This window comes from Corapipo altera, unplaced genomic scaffold (genome assembly GCF_003945725.1).
Source record: "Corapipo altera isolate COAL_440 unplaced genomic scaffold, ASM394572v1 2b, whole genome shotgun sequence".
Taxonomy (NCBI): Eukaryota; Metazoa; Chordata; class Aves; order Passeriformes; family Pipridae; genus Corapipo; species Corapipo altera.
In genome coordinates, this window is record NW_020884874.1 from 19366063 (window position 1) to 19386655 (window position 20593).

The 20593-nt window shown below is 41.7% G+C and overlaps 2 protein-coding genes across 4 annotated transcripts in view; both read right to left on the reverse strand.

The window, feature by feature from the left end:
* The window catches only part of STX7 (syntaxin 7), a 31357-nt gene extending 11410 nt beyond the window's left edge, over positions 1-19947 (reverse strand). The window contains exons 1-3 of one of the 3 annotated variants that reach the window (XM_027634020.1): positions 19844-19922; positions 15769-15906; positions 11755-11895 (exon numbers count right to left, since the gene is read on the reverse strand). In XM_027634020.1, coding sequence (XP_027489821.1) covers positions 11755-11836 — 82 coding nt within the window. In that variant the 5' untranslated portion in view covers positions 11837-11895; positions 15769-15906; positions 19844-19922. Of the gene's footprint in view, positions 1-11754; positions 11896-15768; positions 15907-19353; positions 19580-19843 lie in introns of those variants that run through there. The other 2 variants (XM_027634019.1, XM_027634021.1) reach the window with 2 other exon arrangements.
* Positions 19551-20593, reverse strand: LOC113941334 (translation initiation factor IF-2-like). The gene is made up of 2 exons (XM_027632502.1): positions 20566-20593; positions 19551-20095 (listed from the first exon to the last, which is right to left on the reverse strand). Exons 1-2 carry the CDS (start codon positions 20591-20593, stop codon positions 19551-19553), a joined length of 573 nt encoding a protein of 190 aa, XP_027488303.1.

Consider the following 20593-nt stretch of genomic DNA (forward strand, 5'->3'; position numbering starts at 1 on the left):
ATACTTTGTGGGATCCTCACTTTACTAGCACACTATCTTTTTTTTTTTATCCCTAAACACAGTTAAAAATGCAGTAAGTGACAACTCTATGTAATGAAGAAAACCACACTAAAAGAAAAAAAAAAGTACTTTTCCATATGCCATAAAGACACCTATAAGAGACAGAACTTCATACAAAAGAAGGAAATAACCTATGACTTATGTTAACCACTTAGATAAAACTGGAATTCCTTAAAGCAGTTTTAGTAATAATATTAATTCTAATCTTTGTTTCATAGCAAGTCTCCAGTGAATTAGTGATACTGGATTTTCTACACTGCTTTACATATCGTCCAATGCCAATAACTGCTATAGTCAATTCTTTCTGTGCACACTCATGTAATGAAAATATCAAAACAGGGGAAAGTTAGTACCTAGTTTTGCACAAGGTAAAAAAATAAAATACTTCAAGGCAGACGTTTGAGGAGCGTAAACTACCTACGGAATTTCTGAGGGAGAATAGCACTGTAAGATGGGTTTCATCATGGGTTTCAGCTTGTATTTTAATTGAGCTGAAAAGCGGTGAAACCGAAGTGAAAATCTTTGAATTTTGCCTACAGTTTGACTACCAGCCACTGAGAGCCAGCCCTTTTGTGTCCAGTGGGGCCTCCTGACTGCTGGGCTGAGGCACTGCCCAGCTGCCCATGCTTCTCCTGGGCACCTGCAGCTGGTCACACGTACTGATAAACACAGATTCAGGTCAATTAAGCTTCTTTTTTGTGGTCACGGTAATGCATTATTTAAAACAAACAAATAAAAGGATAACTGGCTGGTGTTATCTTCGATAGCATAGAGTTTTAATATCTATAAAACTGAACATTAGCTATCCATTATTTGTTCCAAGGCACTCTCCCTTCTGATTCAAGAGCCAAGGAGCTCAGTGATTCCGTATGTACTTTTAAAAGGGAGAGTAAAAGGAGAACCAAAACCGAGGCAGAAAAAGTTCCGGTGTGTGCCACCGCCACCTAGAGGTGCGTTATTTAACCGCAAGTACGGAAAATGCAGGTTTGCGTTTTAAATAAAAATTCCCTGAAACAAGGCCTATACTTAAAATATTTGCATCCCAAGTTAATTACATATTTATCCTACTTCTAAAGCTGAACGCTAGTAGATAATTGAGGGAAAATTAAAAGCCAGCCCTGCGTAACTGGTCAGCTATACAATTCCAGATGCAGAGGGAAGTTCACCTCAGCGCAAGTCTTACAACTCAGGAATTCAGCATAAAATTTAAATACATTTTACCAGAAAGTCTGTAGCATGCATCAAAATAGCAAAGTGCTAACGGGCTTTCAAGTCATGAGGGAAAAAAATAAAATAAAGAAAAAAAACCCCAAGGACTGAACCAACACCATTTTTCTGTGCTTCCTGTAATTTAGCATTTTCCACCTTAAGCCTTCATAATCAGAATACTAATCAGAAAAAAAACCAGCATTTCTAGTATCATTTTTTTTATATGAGTATATTGCATAGAAAAGTGAAAGATGGCTTATTCAAGTAAGCAAGCAGAAAAAAAGGAAGAGCATTAAAATTAAATTTTGGCCAAAAGTGATCAGCACTATTCCCAAAGCTGCTTCATAAAAAAGCCAAAAGTAAGTTGATAGGACCAGTACAATATGCGTAGTAGAGAAGGTGACCTTCCTGAAATCTTGATTTACAGTGTATGCCTGCGGGTTGATAAGTTAAAGAAATCCATCCTTTGTACTCCTTCATGTTTATATAAACACACTGGAGTGTATAGAGACTAAAACATATATTTCTTTATAGTCTTGTAATTCTTTTGGTTTGGATCGTTTACTGATTTCTTACTGTAGCTACTTCTCATTCAAATATTTGATATTATAATACACATATAATCACAAAACCACCTAAACTATAGACATTTGTTCAGACTCATGCACTCATACAGCTTTATTGATAAAAGCAAGATTTAAAACAGGCTTTAAGACATTACCATCTGAATCACACAGAAGGTGTCTTGTTCCCTCACATGTACACACAGAGATCTCACAGAATTTGATTCAAAGCAAGAACTACCTTTGAAACTTCTTAGATCAAGTCAGTATCCCTTCCTTTCCTCAAGGAAAAGCAGGGTAGCCTTAGCCTCTCTTCCTAAAGGTTAGCAACCTCTAGTTGCTCCTTCTACTGCCCCACTTGTGAAATAAGCAGGGAAAATGTCTTGGCACTGAAGAGTAAAACTGCTGGAAGCCTGGGATTACTCTTCATAAAACAGAGGTCCCTAAAGTCCTGGCCTCACAGGTGATGGTGGTATTTACAAGGGTACTGTGCCACTCTTTAACCAGCTTTTTGGCCCTGTGCAGGGAGTTCAGGCTGTCACATCAAGGCTCATGGCATCTGCTCTGGTACCTCTCAAATCACCAGTAACACTCAAATGTCCCGGAGAGCCAAAAGCTTACGCCCAGCTTACAAAGGCCTAGCTCTGCACTGTAAACATACTGGTAACAGTCAGGGGCCAAAGATCAGAGCACGGTTTTGACAGGTTCCTAGGTTACCTCACCCTTTATGGGTTTCCCTTCCCCAGTTCCCAATCCTTCAAATTTTCCAAGGAGTTCTGAAAGACAGGAGTAATTTGACTACATTACCAATCCTGTAACAGAGACTGACTGGATCTTGTACATTATTTTAATCCATTTCAGTGCAAAGTCTGACACTTTGGCTCACTTTAGCACTTAGGCTCCTTGGATGTATACAGCTGGCTGCTGGACTTTGCTCAGGAGCTGCACAAGGGTACACACCACGTGCACATAGGCGTTCTTCACCAAAGTCACCAGGACATGGGAACAGTTTGCATCAGAAGTGTGCAAACTCCTGAGACCACTTCACACTGAAGATCAGGGTACACGTTTGCATATGATGAAAATCAACAGCTCTTTTAGGGCTCAGACTACAGTCCTGCAGGAGCAGCATCTTGCCAGCTGTGGCTGGCAATAAACCACTGCAGAAAGTCCCCTTTGGGAACTGGGCAGCACAGAAAGCAGGGCACACGATACCATGCAAGCAAAATGCATGTTTTTCCAAGCAACTGCTGTCTTGCACGCAAAAGAATCTTTTTTCATCCCAAAATTAGTCTTGTCTTAGAAAGAAGAAATACTATATTAGTAAGAAGACTTTTCACTTGCAATTACAGCATTCCTGATCTAGATCTCATAATACACAACTATTAGCTGATGAAAGCTACTTAGCTACTCTCGGGCTGGTCACATGCTCAGGAACAGGTCAGACATGGTTAATGATGAGCCAGAGAAACAATTAAGACCTAACCTGAATTCCTAAGGAGAAAATTATTCCAGAGTTAGCTTATGTTTTCTTTTACTAAGCCAAACAGTGCTTCCATTTCTAATTAGTGGAAGCTCTCCCTCTAGTTAAAGAGAACAAAAAAAAAAAAAAAAAAAAAGGCACAGGAAAGAAAAAGTAACAGTGTCTCAGATAAAAGGCTTCCTTTTCTCCACAAGAGTTACAGAAGTAGTCATAGTTACAAGGGAAATATTTACATTTTTTAACAGGTAGGAGTATTTGAGAAGCATGTTCCTGACAGATCTGTAATACATATTTTTTTTCATAGATAAAACCATATCTGACATACTGGATCACACACTACCCTTGCTTAACAGCTGGCTAGGAAAGAAGAAAGTTTCATCTCCTTCCTCCTCGTCTTGACCTGTTTTTAAGCCAGCTCTGGAAAGCTGTTTCATTACCACAAGTAAATCCCTGTTGATGTAACTGCTGTTTCTGGTCCTTGAACATGAGAATGTTTAAGATCACACAGGAAGTTTTAAACTTAAAATAAAGACACAAATAATTTAATACAATGAAGACCAAAATATAAATAACTTCTTGCCTCTAAGATCATAAGTGCAAATAATGTTATCCCCATCTGAGAATAAGTAATCATTGTACAGGTTGTAACACCACAGCATTACTACAGAAGAAAAGGTGAAAAAAACCCACAAAATCCTTCAGTAAAATCCTAATGTTTGAAAGGCAATGAACCAACTAAGAGGATGGAAACAAAGAGCAGATTGCAGGTCATCCACCTTCTCTGGCAGGGCTGAGAAGTGTCCAGCTGAACAAGTGAGTCAACAAATAGCACATCTAGTTATAGATTAAGTTGTATGGAATCTAATAAACTGCACAGTCTCTTCAGAGTAGGTTACTGGAACAAAAGAATTACTTGTTAAAATTACACCAGTTCAAGCTGCTTCTGCCCGGGGACAACAGACTTCCTCAATTTATTCAAATCCAATTCAATGTGTTTTCCTTCTGCACTTCAATTGACGGTACTTGACTTAAGACGAACAGATGCTGCAGAAAACATGCCTGGATCAATCTTTTGTAAAAGCTGTTACATATAGCAACCTAATGGTTACACCTGCCTGGAGGATGGTGACGAGAGGTGTTTCAGGTCTGTCTTGGGACCGGTGCTCTTTAATATCTTTATCAATGACACAGTGAGACCAAGTGCACCCTCAGCAGTTTGCAGATACACAAAGCTGAGCAGTGCAGTTGACACAAGAGAAGAAAGAGATGCCATCCACCTGGACAAGCTTGAGAAGTGGGCCCATGAGAACTCCATAAAGTTCAAGAAGTCCAAGAGCAAGGTGCTGCACCGGAGTTGGGACAATCCCAGACATGAGCACAAACTGGGTGATTAACTCATTGAGAACAGCCCTGCCAAGATGGACTTTAGGGTTCTTGAGGATAAAAAGCCGGACATGAGCCTACAAAGTATGCTAGCAACCCAGAAGGTCAACCGCATCCTGGGCTGTATCAATGGAAGTGTGGCCAGCAGTTCGATGGAGGTGATTCTGCCCCTCTACTCTGCCTTTGTGAGACCCCACCTAGAGTCCTGCATCTGATTCTGGGGTCCTCAGCACAAGAAAGACATGGACTTGTTAGAGCAAGTCCAGAGGAGATCCGCAAAGATGATCAGAGAGCTGAAGCACCTCTCTTATGGATACAGTCAGAGAGTTGGGGTTGTTTAGCCTGGAGAAGAGAAGGCCCCAGAGAAATCTCATTGTGGCCTTCCAGTACTTAAAGGGGGCTTATAAAAAAAGAGAAAGAGTGACTTTTTATACGGGCAGAGTGTGATAGGACAAAGGGGAATAGTTTTAAACTAAAAGAGAGTAGGTTTAGATTAGATGTTAGGAAGAAATTCTTTACTGTGACGGTGGTAAGGCAGTGGAACATATTGCCCAGAGGAGCTGTGGATGTCCCATCTCCACAAATGTTCACAATTGGGTTGGATAGGCATTTGAACAACCTGATATAGTGGGTGCTACCCCCGTCCATGGCAAGGAGATTGAAACTAGATGTGATTGCAATAAATTCATCAGATGAAAATCTTCTGTGTGAGTGTGTTTCTTTAATGCTATTAGTGTAGATCACACTTATTAAATTTAACATAAACCACAATGCCACAATGCTGTCTGCACACCTCGCTAGCCCTACTTTAACCAAGAGTGACAGTTTATTAGAGGAATCAAGTACCAGACAGGCCAAATGATACCAGCTTACTAAAAAGCATTCCCATGTCCAATTCCTGATTGGAATCAAATATCTAAAAACATCAGTAATTTGGTTTTAAGTAATTTGCTTTATTCTGTCTTAATGTATAAAACTGATTATTCTAAAGCAGGATAATACATCAGCAGAGAAAAACAGTAATTGAAGTACTGTGGGAAGGAGAAAACAAAATGAGGATGGGGGTGAAGATTGTCCTCAGAGCTCTAAAGACTAAAGACTCTTTAGTCATAGAAGAGTAAGAAAACATCCCGTCTTGTAACCTTTTCTCTGAATTTTATTACAGCTTCAAGTATTTCTAAATAGAATCATGACCCAAAGTGACCAGGAAGATCAGCAACAATGTCTGGAGTTCAGGATCTGCCTTCATTTTTTTCAGTGTTTTTGTAATTATTTCATGCTAATGTACTCCCATCTAAAATGGTCTTTCAAGAACATTGTGAAGTGGAATTGAAGTAGTAGCTGTTCTTCTAATGTGGGCATAGAACACACTAAATACACATTGGTTAAGTGCACAATAACTGATCATGTGATCAAGCATTACAGCTCAGCCAAGGCGAAGTCACTAAATCAAGCTACAATCACTTTATATTTATATCCTAAAGTGTCCCTGGTAACTCCCTGAAACCCCAAAGGTTGAATGTTTCTCTAAAGAATACCAGTCACTTATTAAGTTATGAAAATGAGGCACAGTTCTGCAGTAAACTACAGCTACACAAACACCATAAACCCAACCCACTTACATGAAGAAAGTTTGGTTTTTTTAAGAGGACAGGTCATTACTACAGGAAGCTAACTCAGAAGCTAACATGGAAGCAATCCACACAACACATCACTGACTAGTCAACACAAACAAGTTGCTGATACTCCGGGGGTTACTCACAATCAACCACTGACCTGGGTTTATTCTGAGCCCTAACTGGAGTGCAGCCTCCAGCACAGCAGTTTTATAGATTTGATAGAGGGCTCTCTGTATAATCAGACTGCTATGCAATCTCCTCCTCTCCTATCCGCAAGGAGGAAAGATTCAACAGAACTGAGCAGGAACAGGTACTTTAAGTACCCTAGAGAGACTCTGAAATATAACTCTCTAGAGATAGGAAGGAGCATGAGGACCCTGGCCATATCCCTTCTCCCCTGCTGAAAAATGCAGGCTGTTTTGCAAAAGTCATCTTGTCAAGGTGAGTCCATTTATACTTGCTCCATCAGCAAAAGCAAGAGCTGCAGTAAAAATTATGGATGTCTTCCCTGGACACCTTGTTATTTGTAAATTGTGGTTTTACAATTGTTATTTAAACTGCTTCCAAACTAAGATGGCTTTATTTACAAAGGTCTTTCTTCCCCACCCTGCCCAGACTGGTTAACTATGGTAATGCAATACAGTGTAGGTCAAGGAAAAAATCTACCTTTTCTGCACATAACAACACAAGCAGTGTGCTGGGGTGTACATGGAAGATCCATTTTTCACTCTATTCTCCTGCTAGTATAAATAAATCTCTGTCCCTCTTGTTGAATATCATCCAAATCAGACACTGTTTCATATGTAATTTTCCATAGAACCAAAATATTTTAACAAACAGGACAAAACACAGGAAAATATTAACAAACTCCAGATTTATAAACAAATCTGTGAGGCAAACTACCTTAAATATATATATGTGCTACTTTACATAGAAGAAAGCCTTTAGTAACTGCATGCAAATGATTCAGACTTGAAGTTTTCAGAAATTTTTTATTTCTAAAAGAACTACGGACTTCATAACTTCACGTCATTGCAGAAAGACAAGTATGTACAAAGACCCAAAATAGATGAATTTCTCCTCAATTCCTTTGCCTTGAAAAAGTCCACAAAATGGAGGACCATAATGGGAGCTTAAAATCCCTAAATAACCAGCCTTTTCCAGGTTTTACAGAAACTTCATTTCAAATCCAAGAAACCTTTCTGACAAAAGCAACAATAATACAAAATTTGTTCCATAAAGTTAAATTTGATTAACTGCAGGGAGTTGGAAATTTCTAACAATATCATCATTAGAAGTCTCAACCAGCTCTACTTTAAGCCTATTTGCTTTAAAACCACACCTGTACAAAACCACACTTTATATAACAGGATTCTGCTTTCATACAGGCTCTGACTTTAACACCTCAGCGATTTCATTTATTTTCCATGTGCCCCTCTGTGTTCTTTAGCTAAGAGTAATCATGCAAACCTGTTGGTGACAGACATAGTTTTTAATTAATGTTTTAGCTTATTTTAGATGAACGTTTTAGCTACTTACTGGGCTTAAACGACAGCAAAAAGGCATCTCTCAATATTCTTAATTTTTTTCCAGGGTTTAATCTATGTTTAGGATTTTCTACAGTTATATAAAGTGAATGGGAAAGTCATATGATTGATCTAATTCTACTTCAATTTTAACAACACTCAGTGAAAACACTGGCTTATACAAAACTTGAGATGCAACAGAAATTGAACAAAATTGTTGTCACAGGACAAGTATCACATGACAGAGGGGATCTCTGCTGGCTTAAGCTGGCCTTCTGGGAATGTGCTCTATATGAATTGGTGTTTGTGCTACCTCAACAAATAGCAAAGAAAGTCAGCAGAAAGCAAAAGTTCTTATAAGAAAGAATCTCTCAAAGTCAGACTCCGTCTGGCCATATGTGGATCGTGGCTATTGAATTTTATTTAATTTTTATTATCTTGCAGTATTCAGAATATGTTTCTCCACCTGGGCTGATTTTCAGTGTGCATGAACAAGTCAAATATTCTATCACTGACCTTGCCAATAGTGAGCAAGGGTAGATTATGCCATTCTTACTTGCTTTGCAACTACCTCTGCACAAAATCCTGACATGACCTGGAAGAGTTGGGAAGCGAAGCGAAGGAATATGAATGCATCACTTCAGCTAGCATAGCTTCTCCAACTGTTTGATTACTGTTTGCAAACCAGAAATGTTTTAGAACTCAAAGACTGAGTGTATTTTACCAATGTTAGTCTTTGTTCTGTGTTCCCAAGCAAAAGGCAGCATTCTAAACTGCTTCTAAAGCAACAGCCCCCAAAGCCCAGCTTAAGACGCCAGTGAAGACTTGACAGTCTTGCTTTTCTTTGGGGGTTGCTCTGAGTGACATATTTGGTAGCTACAAATAAAATATCAGAAGCTAAGCAAACCAAAGGCATACTAATCTGCTTCCTCAATGACCCACACATGGGAGAATGATTTAAGAATTATGTGGGGGGAGGAAAAATCATGTCTAGCTACTTCTTGCACAGTTCCTGTCAGAGACATGAGTCAAATCTTTCCAGCTGAGCAGAAGAGGCACCTATTCCTCTAACCATATCCTTCCTACATTTATAACTGTGGAGTTCTTCTCCCTGTAGAGGAATGCAACTCCCATTTTGCTCCCTCTTGGGAACATCTTTTTAAATAAAATGCTTTCCCTCTTTTTGCCACACACAGAGAATCAATTTTTTAAAATGCAGAAAACAGTCGATTGCAAGGAAATGCTCCCCTTCATCTTCAGTTGTAAGAAGTCTGAAAGCAACATATTTTAAAGACTTTAAATTATACCTTTTGTTTGTTTTGCTTAATCCACTTTCACCTTTTCACTTGTTGAAAGAGATCACATTTATACAATTGTATGCCCTTCAAGAGGAGGAGGTAAAAAAAAAAAAAGAAAAAAATCCCAATCACATATGTATTCAATGCTCTCATTCTCCTAGGCGTATCCCAGTACACCTGGTATAAATACAGATTTGTAAGCAGGTAGGACTTGTTTTGACACAAAGAAATATATTTTACTAGCTCGTCTTGTATCTGTGCATCACACTTATTCCTTTATCCAGTTGCTGTAAATGAGTGATCAACACGAAATATTTCAAGGAAATACTGAAAGAAGGCATTGAGATTTATCTCAAGTTAAGAGCAGCTGCCATTAAACTGCCACATAAGTGAGACTGTAATCTATGAAACCCAGTTCTAGAACTACTGCTCCTTCAGTAAACACTGATTAAACCACCTTGATAATAGGTTCTCCATCTGCAAAGCCCAGACACATTGGAGCTTTACACCCCATAGGAATTCTTCCATATATTCCCTTCTCCATATTCCTGTTCTTCATATCCAGAAAGTTAGGGAAAAACCTCAACCACCTTTAAATGCACTGGACTTCTGAAATATGAAATGTAGGTCATCTAGATTTTATAATCAGATATAAGATAGGCCTGGAATGAGACTTACAGTTACTTTGGACTCAATTCCAGACAGACAGACTTTGAAACCTTAATTATCAGTTGTGTTCTCTAAGACAAATTTAGCAGCTGCCCAAGTCTAGCTCATTATATGCTTCTTTGGTTTTATTATTTAAATCTGAAATTTCCCTAGCTGTTTGTAGATCTGTTTCTCATCACTGTTAACATGAACCTGAAACCAAACCAGTGAGACATGGCTTGCAGGCATTGCTGACCTCTCCGAGGTTCAGCACACAATGCTGCAGCTCATTCAAGCACATGTGATTCAGGCTCCCCATGTGTTACAGCACTTCTCAGAGTCACAGGACCCTAAGCCCGCAGGTTTCTTCCCATTTGACCTGGAACTTCCTGCAGCTCACACTTTCCAACAGAAAGCTGGACAGGTATTACACATGGGAACAAAAGAGCTAGAAAAGTGTACATAAGCCCTTAGAGAACTCAGTCCAGGAAACATGTTCTCGATGTTCATAGGATCCAAATCCTCATAAAATCTAACAGAGAATGGACTACAAGAGTAACCAAATGGTTACAGTTCAATCAGATCTACAGAAAAGTAAGGGATGGAATCCAGCTGTGTAGCTACCAGAACCATAAAAGTGCTTGGCTGGAGCTTTTGAAGGCAAATCTCCTGTTTCTGAAGCCAGGTAACAGTGGGGCTAAGAGACATTTGGACTTGGGTCTTGGAATGGCAGACACATCTGCCTATTGCTCAGACTTTAGCTGTCTAAATTTCAAAATGCAAAAGACAGCAGGATTGCATGTCTTTCTGGCATTTCTCCTTCTATCTAAGCCTGAGCAGCTTGCTTTTAGTATGCCTTGTTTGTCACAAGGGGAGAAGACACACAGTAGAAGGAAGAGAAGAGATGGAAAAGAAAGGATGAGATTAAGGAATTGCTGCGTCCAGTATACAATGGTTAATTATGTTCAGTAACTGTCTTCACAATGCTCCAGTTTCAATCACTGAGCTGACTTTATGTTTTCACCTGACAAACAAAACTTTTTGCATCTTGGAGCCTCAGTGTCTGTCACAGGTTGGCAGTTGCCTCTGGAGGACCAACTTAGATGCCAAGAGACTGAAAGAATTCACTGAGCAGACTTTAAGAAATCAAGCATAAGGACTTTTAGAGAACCAACTTCTTAATCTTGTATTGAGGAAATACAACCCTGATCTACAGAAACTTTTCAATAAAGCAAAATTGCAATTTTTGTTCCTGTCTATTGAGATCTTAAGAAATTCTATCTGGAAGAATATAAAAAATGTAGCTGAAAAAACACGCAAAACCCTAATCTGTGCTAAACTAACTGTGCCACTAACCTGTGCTAAAAATACCAACTCCTTGAACTTGTCTTGCAAAACAAAGATCAACATTTTAATAAAAACTGACATACCCAACTGATCATTATTCATTTGAAGTTTTAATAATAAAACACTTCTTTCTGCATGCACTCTGCATCCCGAACAACATAAAAGACATGCGTGCCAAAACTAGGCACATGCTGTTCATGGATACCTCCCTTCTGATGAACAGTATACCTTGCAGAATTCGTGAATCAAGTTGTATTTGCCTCACACACACACACACACACACACACACGAGGAAGCTGCAAGGTCACAGCTTCTCTCCCTGTTAAACAACTAAAGCTTCAGCAAATACTTGATGCAGTCCTTGCTCAGCAAACATGTCAGCCAATCTCTAGGTGCCATATAACTGGCCAGGACAAAACTGGTGAATATAAAGTGACACTATACTTCCCCATGGCAGATCACACATATATGAAGGACTGAACATGCTGCGCAGGGTGCCACACATGTGCTGAATGAGTGGGCAGAGTCAGAGTGAACTCCCATGAATGAATCTGAGAAACTCACCTTGAATGGGGGCACTACTAAAGTTTTATAAAAAAATGCATAAATGCAACTTACAGCACTGCGTGATCTTCTGGATGTTAGAGGTTATGCGTTGGGCTAGTTGATTGGGATCCCCAAAACCCGGTCCGTACGACATGGCTGAGTAGAGTTGCTGTAAAGATCATCCACAATGGGAAACAGTCAGACAGTCTCTACCTATAAAAAACAACAGTTTTGATCATAAAGGTCTTCACCATCTTAAAGAAGAATACATAGGAAAAGATTAAAGAAAACTCCATATACTAATGCTTACTCTCTCTAAAAACACAGTACTTCAAGGACAGAATTTAAGGGAACACTTTCTTTAAAAAGTATCAAATAGGAATATGACGTCCTTTTTGAATTTCCTACAATAGCTCTCACTATTGAGATTCTCAGTAATACACACAGCTTAAGATCTGCAATTATTCTACAAGAGCCACATCACAGAAACTACATCCTTTGTCAGACTTCTTACATATTTTCCCCACTGTAATCAAAGAAAGAGTATACATTTTCATTTGTTGCCATTCCAGAAGAAAACTGATGTTTAATCTGAGAACGCCAAATCCTCTAAAGAATTGTGTCCCAAACTAATCATATTGTTATTTCCATACCCTGTATCACCCATCCCAGCCATGTCGGGCAGGTGGCAGGCAGGCCCCCAGCCTGAGCGGCCGCCGGCCACACCGGGCAGGCTCCCGGTGGTCGCCTCGGAGGAGGGGAGTAGAGAGGAGGGACTTTGGAGCACACAGAGGTTTGCCAGTCCAGTTTAGGGGAGGCGGAGGGGGTCTAGCGGGCCGTGGGGTCTCAGTGGAGTGGAAGCCTGTGTACCCCTATGAGGTTGCGAGCTATGCTGGTGATGGTACATGCCTTCGGTAGGGTCTCCCATGCCAGACAGGCCAAAACCAAAGGGTCAGATATAATATGTCCATGGGCAGGATGGGCTCACTAGCCTTCTGGCAACCCTCCTAGGAGAAGGACAACTCTAATTTCCAAACCCGGGCAGATGGAGCTCGCTTAGCCCTGTAAGGTCATCCATCTAAGAGGTCACTCTAATCAAACCCACATCCTGAGGACCTCGCTGCCACCGTCCAAGTTCGCTCGGCCCTGGTAGATGAACCTTAGGATTAAAGGGTGGGTTCAGTTCCGCGCATACTGCGTCTCACCTAAAAAATCCATTGTGCAGGCTCAAAGGCTTTACCCACATTTGCAAAGCCCTGCAGCGATGGGTGAGGGTCGAAACGGCAGGTTAAAGGTGCACTGGAAGCCGCAGACCCAACCCTGCATGCAGGCAGTTCAGTATCTTGGTCATTTGAGATTGACTGGAGGTGACAGTCTCTTGGGGTAGCACCCTGAATGTCCAAGCAGCCTTTTCAAGGACAGCACTGCTTGCTCCACTCGGAGAGGGGCCTAGAAAAGGTGGCCTAAACAAAGCTCATCTCCACTTTCACCCTGTTGGTTAACTGCGGCCAATGGGCATCTTCTACAAATGCGGTCACACAAAGAACAAAAGACAAAGGCACACACCTGCCTCCAAAGGTGTACCTAAATTAACTCTAGCATGCTGGAACATCAGAACCATGCTTGATTCTGCAGATAGTGGATGTCCTGAGCATCGTTCTGCCCTAACTGCCCATGAACTGTCACGTCTCAACATCGACATAGCTGCTCTCAGTGAAGTTCGCCTTCACGAGGAAGGTAGCCTTAGGGAACAGGTGCCGGTTACACCCTCTTTTGGTCAGGTAAGCCCAGAACCAAAAGGCATCTCTCAGGAGTAGGCTTCATGATCAAAAACTCTATTCTTCCCAAACTCGAAAATCGGCCGACAGGTCATTCTGACCGCATTATCTCCCTACGCCTTCCACTCCACATCATAACAAACATGGGTAGTGCCCTTCCCAAATCTTCGTTCGCAAAGCCTAGCCATGATGATGATGATGATCACCTATCCCACCAATACAATCCAGCCTATATAAACACTGGGAAAAAAACCCATCAGATATCACACAAGATATCAGAATGAAGAAGGCACTTTGTTTCCTCTAAAGATCAATAATTTGTATAAACTTCAGCTTTAGTTGTAACCCAGTGTCATCTAAGTCCTACAAATTACCACTTTATCCTGTTTCATCTGGTGTGTTTCTCAATATGAATTCATTTTTCAACAACTTGGGTATTCAAATGCATTTTAGAGGTGTTTTTTCCTCCATACAGACCAAAGTTCAGCACAAGCTCATATGCCCGTATCCTAAATCTAAATTAACAATACATGGATTACAATACCCATGCAAATCAAAACTGGCAGTTTATCTGTTCTGCAGTGAGAATGCAGACTAATCAAGCATAAATGCATCCAACACAATCCCACAATTTCATCCAGGCTGTGCTCTCCTGCACATCACCTTTGTGCATTCAGCATTTTAACTTCACCACTTTCCCACATTTCCAGTGTTCAACCCAAACCATGTGCCTTCCAAGCAATGTCCTGTTCTCCTGGCCTATCAGTTTCTGGTTAACAGACACTGCTAAAACTCAGTTTCAAGGAGAGAGAAAAAGAAAGTACATTAAATATGTAAAAAGAAGGAAATGAAAAGGCCAGCTGATTTGTCAAGTATGATAACAGCTGTGCTACAATTTGTGAACCCAAGTCCTTACAAACTTTTTTTTCAGTACAAACAATTAACACTCCCTGTTGCCAAATATTATTTTCTTTCACCTTCGGAAATGCCTGTATTAATACAGGCAGCAACGCCCTGCTTGTTTTTATATCTCTATGATATGAAATGACCTTTAGTGGAGCCAAGACACTGTATGGGTCCCATCATTGTACATGCCCAAAACTTCACCAGGGATGTAACTACAAAGGTCAGGCCCACCCCTGCTGCCCTGCAGGAGACACCACCTATGCCAGATGAACAAGCTGCTGCTACTCTGGAGACAAACCCTGCATGACTTTGAAATGAATGCTCCACTAGGGTCCCAAACCCTGCCTGGAGTCTTTAGGCCCTGAGGTATCCCCTAGAAGTGAACAACCTGATTGCAGATGAGGTGACAGGGAGTGTATCTGCACTCTTCCACTTACTTGCTGCACAATTGCCCTCTAGTCATGCCAGCTCTCTGCAGTATCATTTCCTGACTTTGTTTGTACCACATGCAGATTCAAGTTATTTTGACTGAAGTCAGTCAGCCAGACAGCCTAAATACCACTTATCTGGACCAAGGCTGGCGTAACAACCCTTGATCTTTTTGGAAACCCTAGGCAACACTGCACTGAATTTGGATTGTAAGGCCAAAGCCATGCAAACTTTAAAGTGAATAAACAGCTCTATACCCTGCTGTATTGACTAAGTAAGGAAATCTACCAATTTAGTGGAAAATACAATCATAGGCATAACATCCAAAGAAACTTCCTAAACACTTAGTTTGAAAAAGATTTCTCAGAACTGCTGACAGATTGGGTTTTTTTAAAGTTATGACTATTCCTAGACACCTTAGTAGCATGCTAGCTACAAGGCTAGCACTGACTAAAAATACTTTTTAGTTAAATATTACAGTTAATGTCAAAAGTCAATGTTAAAAGTTAAACATATGTTTGAAGTTAAAATGCCGCAAAAGACCAAATTACCTTGTGTAGAACTGACAAAGTCTTTCATGATTGTTTTTTCTTCTTTCATATTTGTATTCATGAACAGCTCCTGTAACACTGTTCTTAGGAGCATCATTACAATCAAGAGATATACACTGACTATTTCATCCAATTCTTGACAAAAGCAGTGACTGCTTTTCATTGTCTTGCAAACTTCTATGGCTAACCATAAGTATCTTTAAACAAGTTACACTGCACTATACTGACAAATGTACAGATTGTACAATACATAAGACCTTGAATTTTTCAACTTTCTAGCTACATAGGCAGCCAAACACAACACGTAATGAGAGGATGTTCAGATGATAGATTGCAAAGTCCACAGGATACAGTTCAGCTTTTCACCTGCAAATGTAGATCTCTCTGATTGTTGATACAATTCTTTGTATCAGCTCACATACCTGAATTGAGATTTATAGTAAATTTGTAGGATAGCAATGTAAATTCACAGCTGCTTTACTCCATGCAGATTCTTCCACTAGCAATGCTATTGATGAGTATTCTAATAACACAGGTTGGCAACAGAGTAAGCAACTGATCTGGGGAACAGACAGAAAGAGATGTAAGGGGTCAGCCATCAGCTCTCATCATCTCTCAGTCTTCACCACACTTTAGCCTTCTAGTTTTCACAGCAACATGGGCATCTGAACTGAACAAACATCCTATTTCAACCCACACACCCTTCACCTGTTAGTGTTAAGTTACTCAAACTCCTCTGAAGATACAGATAGATGGGCCCTTGGGAAGTCAACTGGTGTTTTTGCTAATGTCTTTGACCCAGACAAAGTCAGGGTTTCAACCACCAGGAAACAAACCAGGCATGCACCAAGCATTTCCTTCCATCCAAGGGGATAGAAGCATTCATCAAGATTCTGAATTTCCATAGAAATTACTCCTTTTCACTTCCACAGCATTTAACTACTCTGTTGTGATATATTTTGGCATTACTGGCTGCATAACTTATAAATTGGGGAAGTTAAAAATCTGCTGCAGTAGAGGAAATTACAGTTTATGTTCAAACTGGAACAGAGCTCCATCTATGGTAGTCTTTAGTTCCCCTAAAGGTTTCAGTCAGGTGTGAGCTTCTGATTGTACCTTTTATGTTCCGCTCAGTATCTCTGTCTTTGGGAGTATACCTAGTGGCAACTCAGCTTGCCAAGCTACTGAAGAAAGTCAAAGGAACCGAGTCCACTATCACAAATGAAATGAAAAATCAGGACATTTAATCAACACTCCCTGAAGCAGGACCTCACTGTACATATTTGAGGTTTAAAGAATTCAAAGGACTTCTACATACTTTTCATAATTTCTACATTAACTGGTTCCTCCACTGTCACTCTATACCAGAGCAAAAATGAACCTTAGTATCAACATATTTTCTAGAAAGATGTTTGTCCAGCATGGGAAAAGATCCATTTTTCCATAGGTTATGAATGTAGAGACAAGAAACTGGGAACTCCAAAACCAAGCAGCTCCCCAGTGTCGTTCTTGAAAGCTCCATCAGGACAAAAGGATATGATGTGTCAGATCTCACAGCAGTCACCTAAATATCTTCAAGGCTCCAGTCAGCTACACTTAAGTACCTAATTTATCTTGTATTTTCTCATTTAGATATTCTAAAAGTCTTCCTTCTCCCATAAATCTAGACCATACACATTAGGATAAGAACCCTAAAGCAATAGCTTTACTGTTTGAGGAATGTTTCAGCATCAGGACCTAGAAATGATTACATGGAACCTTAACTTTCAGAAAGAAAAAAAAAAAAATACATGCTACATTCCATAGAACACTTGGAAATTTAAATCTGATCTGAATTTACATCTGATTTTATGCCCTTAATTATCCAGAGACAAGTCATGGGGTTTTCTTTATGTGATTTTTTTTTTTCCTAAATAAAGGCCACAGTAACAAAGCTTCTCGCCAACAATAAGACTTCCCTTGTAAACTGCTTCCCCCCCACAAAAAAAAAAAAAAAAAAGTGCAAAATCCTTCAAGCAGGGTGAAAACACAAGTAAAAGTGATGAACTGCTGAAAGACTTCAGCAAAAATTTCAGCCAGTCACAATGTTAGCTACAGAAAATATAAGGATGTCCTGCTACAGCACCTCAGAGATTCTCATAACTGACTCATAGCAACTGACTTAGTGAGATACAGGTGAGCATTAAATCTGTCACTATTTTCTCTAGTGGGGATGAGGGAGGTCAGAGTTTTTTTCTGGACTTATCTCTTTTTTCTTTATTTACGAGACAGATATCATATTTTCCACTATGTGTTTTTACAGCTCTTCATGTACTGAAATCTTGGTCCACAAAGGCAGGCTGTAGGCTCCCATAATAAAAAAGCCAACTGTGGAGCATAATAAACATGCAAACAAAATTAAATCATTCCGGTCTTCTTAAAAAAAAAGTTTTCAGATTTATTTTTTTTTTGTGATCTAGTTTCAGGTGAAGTCAAACTTAAATCCATATCGGGAAGGAAAAAGTTCATTTAAAACTTTATTTCTCCTGCAGCAATACTAACATAAAAGATGTCAGAAGATAATTTTCTATCCACTCTGCCCAATTCCCTCAGCCTTGCAACACTAGTGATGCTGGAACCTAACAAAACCAAGTTTACATTGTCTGACAGCTACAAGTACTTCTTTTTTTTTCTTTCTTTTTTTTTTTTTTCCTGGAAAGAATTATTAGATTGTACCACTGGTCAGTGTTTTAGTCATTTTTCCTAGAAAAGATTCCATTGAACAAAGATGCAATTTAAAGCAGTAGTGTTTAAACTGCCCAGAAGCCTAAAATACTACTAGGCCTAATGCATCACCAATACTTAGCATATACAGATAAAAAAAATAAAATGTTTGTAATTGTCTGATTCATCCACACTGATATTTATAATGAAGTAGGTAAGAATCACATGCTTTCACAAGCCTAAAAGAACATTTTAGTTCTTGGTAAAATGCCTTAAGAGAATTATGTTTCCTAGGAGTGCACAAAGTGTTTAAAGGCCTGATGATGAAGCAGGAATAGGAAAATGAACACTACAGACTGGAACTATTGGGGAAGATAGGGAACAGGAGGTCTGAAAATGGACCTGAAATGACCGTTTCAAAGTGCCTAGTTTCTTGTGCTACTGACAGACAAACATCATTTCATGGGAAAATGAAGATGGATTAGAAGCACAGCACACCTGGCATGCTAGATAGTCTAACCCAAATCTCCCTAATGGTAATTTGTTCACATTGAACCAAGTGCTCAGATCAAGCTCACCAAGGGAGAAGTTACCTTTGCACAAAATCCCTTTGCAATGGATGTCGAGTCTCTCTGAGGCCCACCAGGATGCTAATAACTACAGATAGCTCATGGTCTCTTTTCTTCTCCTCCCCCAAGAGTTTCACTTCAGTGTAAGTCACCAAGAAGAGTGCCACTTAATATTCTGCCATAAGACTACAAAAGACATCTTCATGAAGGGAACACAAACACAGTTTATAACAACGCCACCATTTAGCATCACTTTCTTCTAATTTTAAGATATTTTAACTTTTTTTTTTTGTCCCCTTTCTTTTCTGTTAACAGTATTTGCACAAACTCCAAGCTCTGAGCAGAAGGGCTGCATTGCCGGCAAAGCACAAGACTGAATAATGACGCGTCAGGAGCGCTCCTCTCGCCCCGTGGCACAGCCCTCTTTTGCAAGGCTTGTTCATCAGTGGAGGGGGTCACAACACATGAGCACATTGCTTCTGGCAAAGTATTCCTGCGATTGTATCACTGGGCTTCTTCAATTTAGGATACAGTGCCTTGCATTGCACGCAAAGTGGAGCGAAACCTTCCATTTAATTGCAGAGTTTACAGAAGTGCCCATCCCTGATGCAGCGGAGAGTGATTCACCAGGAAAGTAGCGATAACATCGGCCCAGGGGCCCGGCGCGCCAGGCCCGGGGTCGGTATTTACATCGGTGACTTTTATAATCTCCCTTCCTCCCGCTGACATGCTCACCTCGGACCTGGAACAGCACGGGGAGCGCTTCCACACGGCGGAGGCGCGCGTCCTACCCTACAGTTCCACACAAGCTGCTGTAAAACACCCGCTGTAGGCCCCGACTCTTCTCAGAGCATCGCGGCCAGCGCCCAGTCCAAAGCCTCGGTACCAGGGGTGTGCGGGAGGGGTGCAGGGGAAAGGGGCTGATGCTGTCACTACCCACCGCGCTCCAACACCGCCCCCGCCGAGGCCCCGGCCCCGCCACCCCCGTCACCCCATTCCCGCCCGCAGCCGCCCCGCTCGCCCCAGGGCCGGGCACAGGGGGGCGGCCCGAACCCAGCGAGGGCCCGCGGGGCGCTGCGGCCCTTCCCGCCGCCCTCTGACGGGCTTCCCGTGCCTGGCAGCCCCTTCCCGGTTGGCTGGACACCGCCCTGGTCACCCCTTTCCCCGGCGGGCGGGGGGACAGCGAACACCCCCCACACCCCTGAGGGGCTCCGGCTGCTCTTACCCGGCCCCGGCGAACCCGCTCGCAGGGGCGCGGCGGGGGCGGCGGCGGCTGCAGGGCGTGGAGGGGCGGGTGGGACCCGGCCCGGCCCGCCCCGCCGTGACGGCGACGGCGAAGGGAGGTACGGCCCTGCCCGGCCGGTGCCAGAGCAGGGCGGGCCGGGGCCGGGGCAGGGGCGGGCGTGGTGCCGCTTGGGCCTCCGGGGGGACCCCGCTGCTGGAGGGCCCGGGGGCGTCCGGGGGGAGAGGGGCAGCCCTGTGCGAGCGGAAAAAATGGGGATAGGGAGCGGGGAGAGTGTAATTTAGGCAATAGATACTGTTGCGTCCGGAAGTAAGGGGTAAACATGAACAAGGAAACGATATTGCAGAGAAAAACACGAAGTTGCTACGTTAAGACCCTGCTTTGCAGCTCCGCCTTCAGCTTGGGTCATTTCTTCTCCAAATGGGAATGGACACTTCAAAGAGAGTGAGTGGGAAACTGCAGATCTATTTAAAGGTGCCTTTAAAGCAGAGGTACATGATATACAGCTGAGAGAGGGGCCAAGTGATGCCAGGAACAGGAGGAAAGAAGGGTGCGTTCACACGGCTGCCAGGACTGGGCTCGGGAGGAGGAAGAGGAGGAGGAGGCCACGCGTGGCTGCGAGGGCAGTAGCCCCGGCACCAGGGCTCCTCCTGACCCAGCCGCCTGAGCAGGAGAGACTGGTGAGCCCCGAGGCTCTCCTCAACCTGCACGGCAGCTGAGGCGCTTCCTCAT

What these genes read in the sequence shown, in the direction of transcription:
- LOC113941334 (XM_027632502.1), bottom strand. Translation starts at nt 20,593, where the DNA reads ATGAGGAAGCGCCTCAGCTGCCGTGCAG. An exon ending in GCGCCTCAGCTGCCGTGCAG is followed by an intron (nt 20,096 to 20,565) that starts GTTGAGGAGAGC and finishes CCGCTCGCACAG; the next exon opens with GGCTGCCCCTCTCCCCCCGG.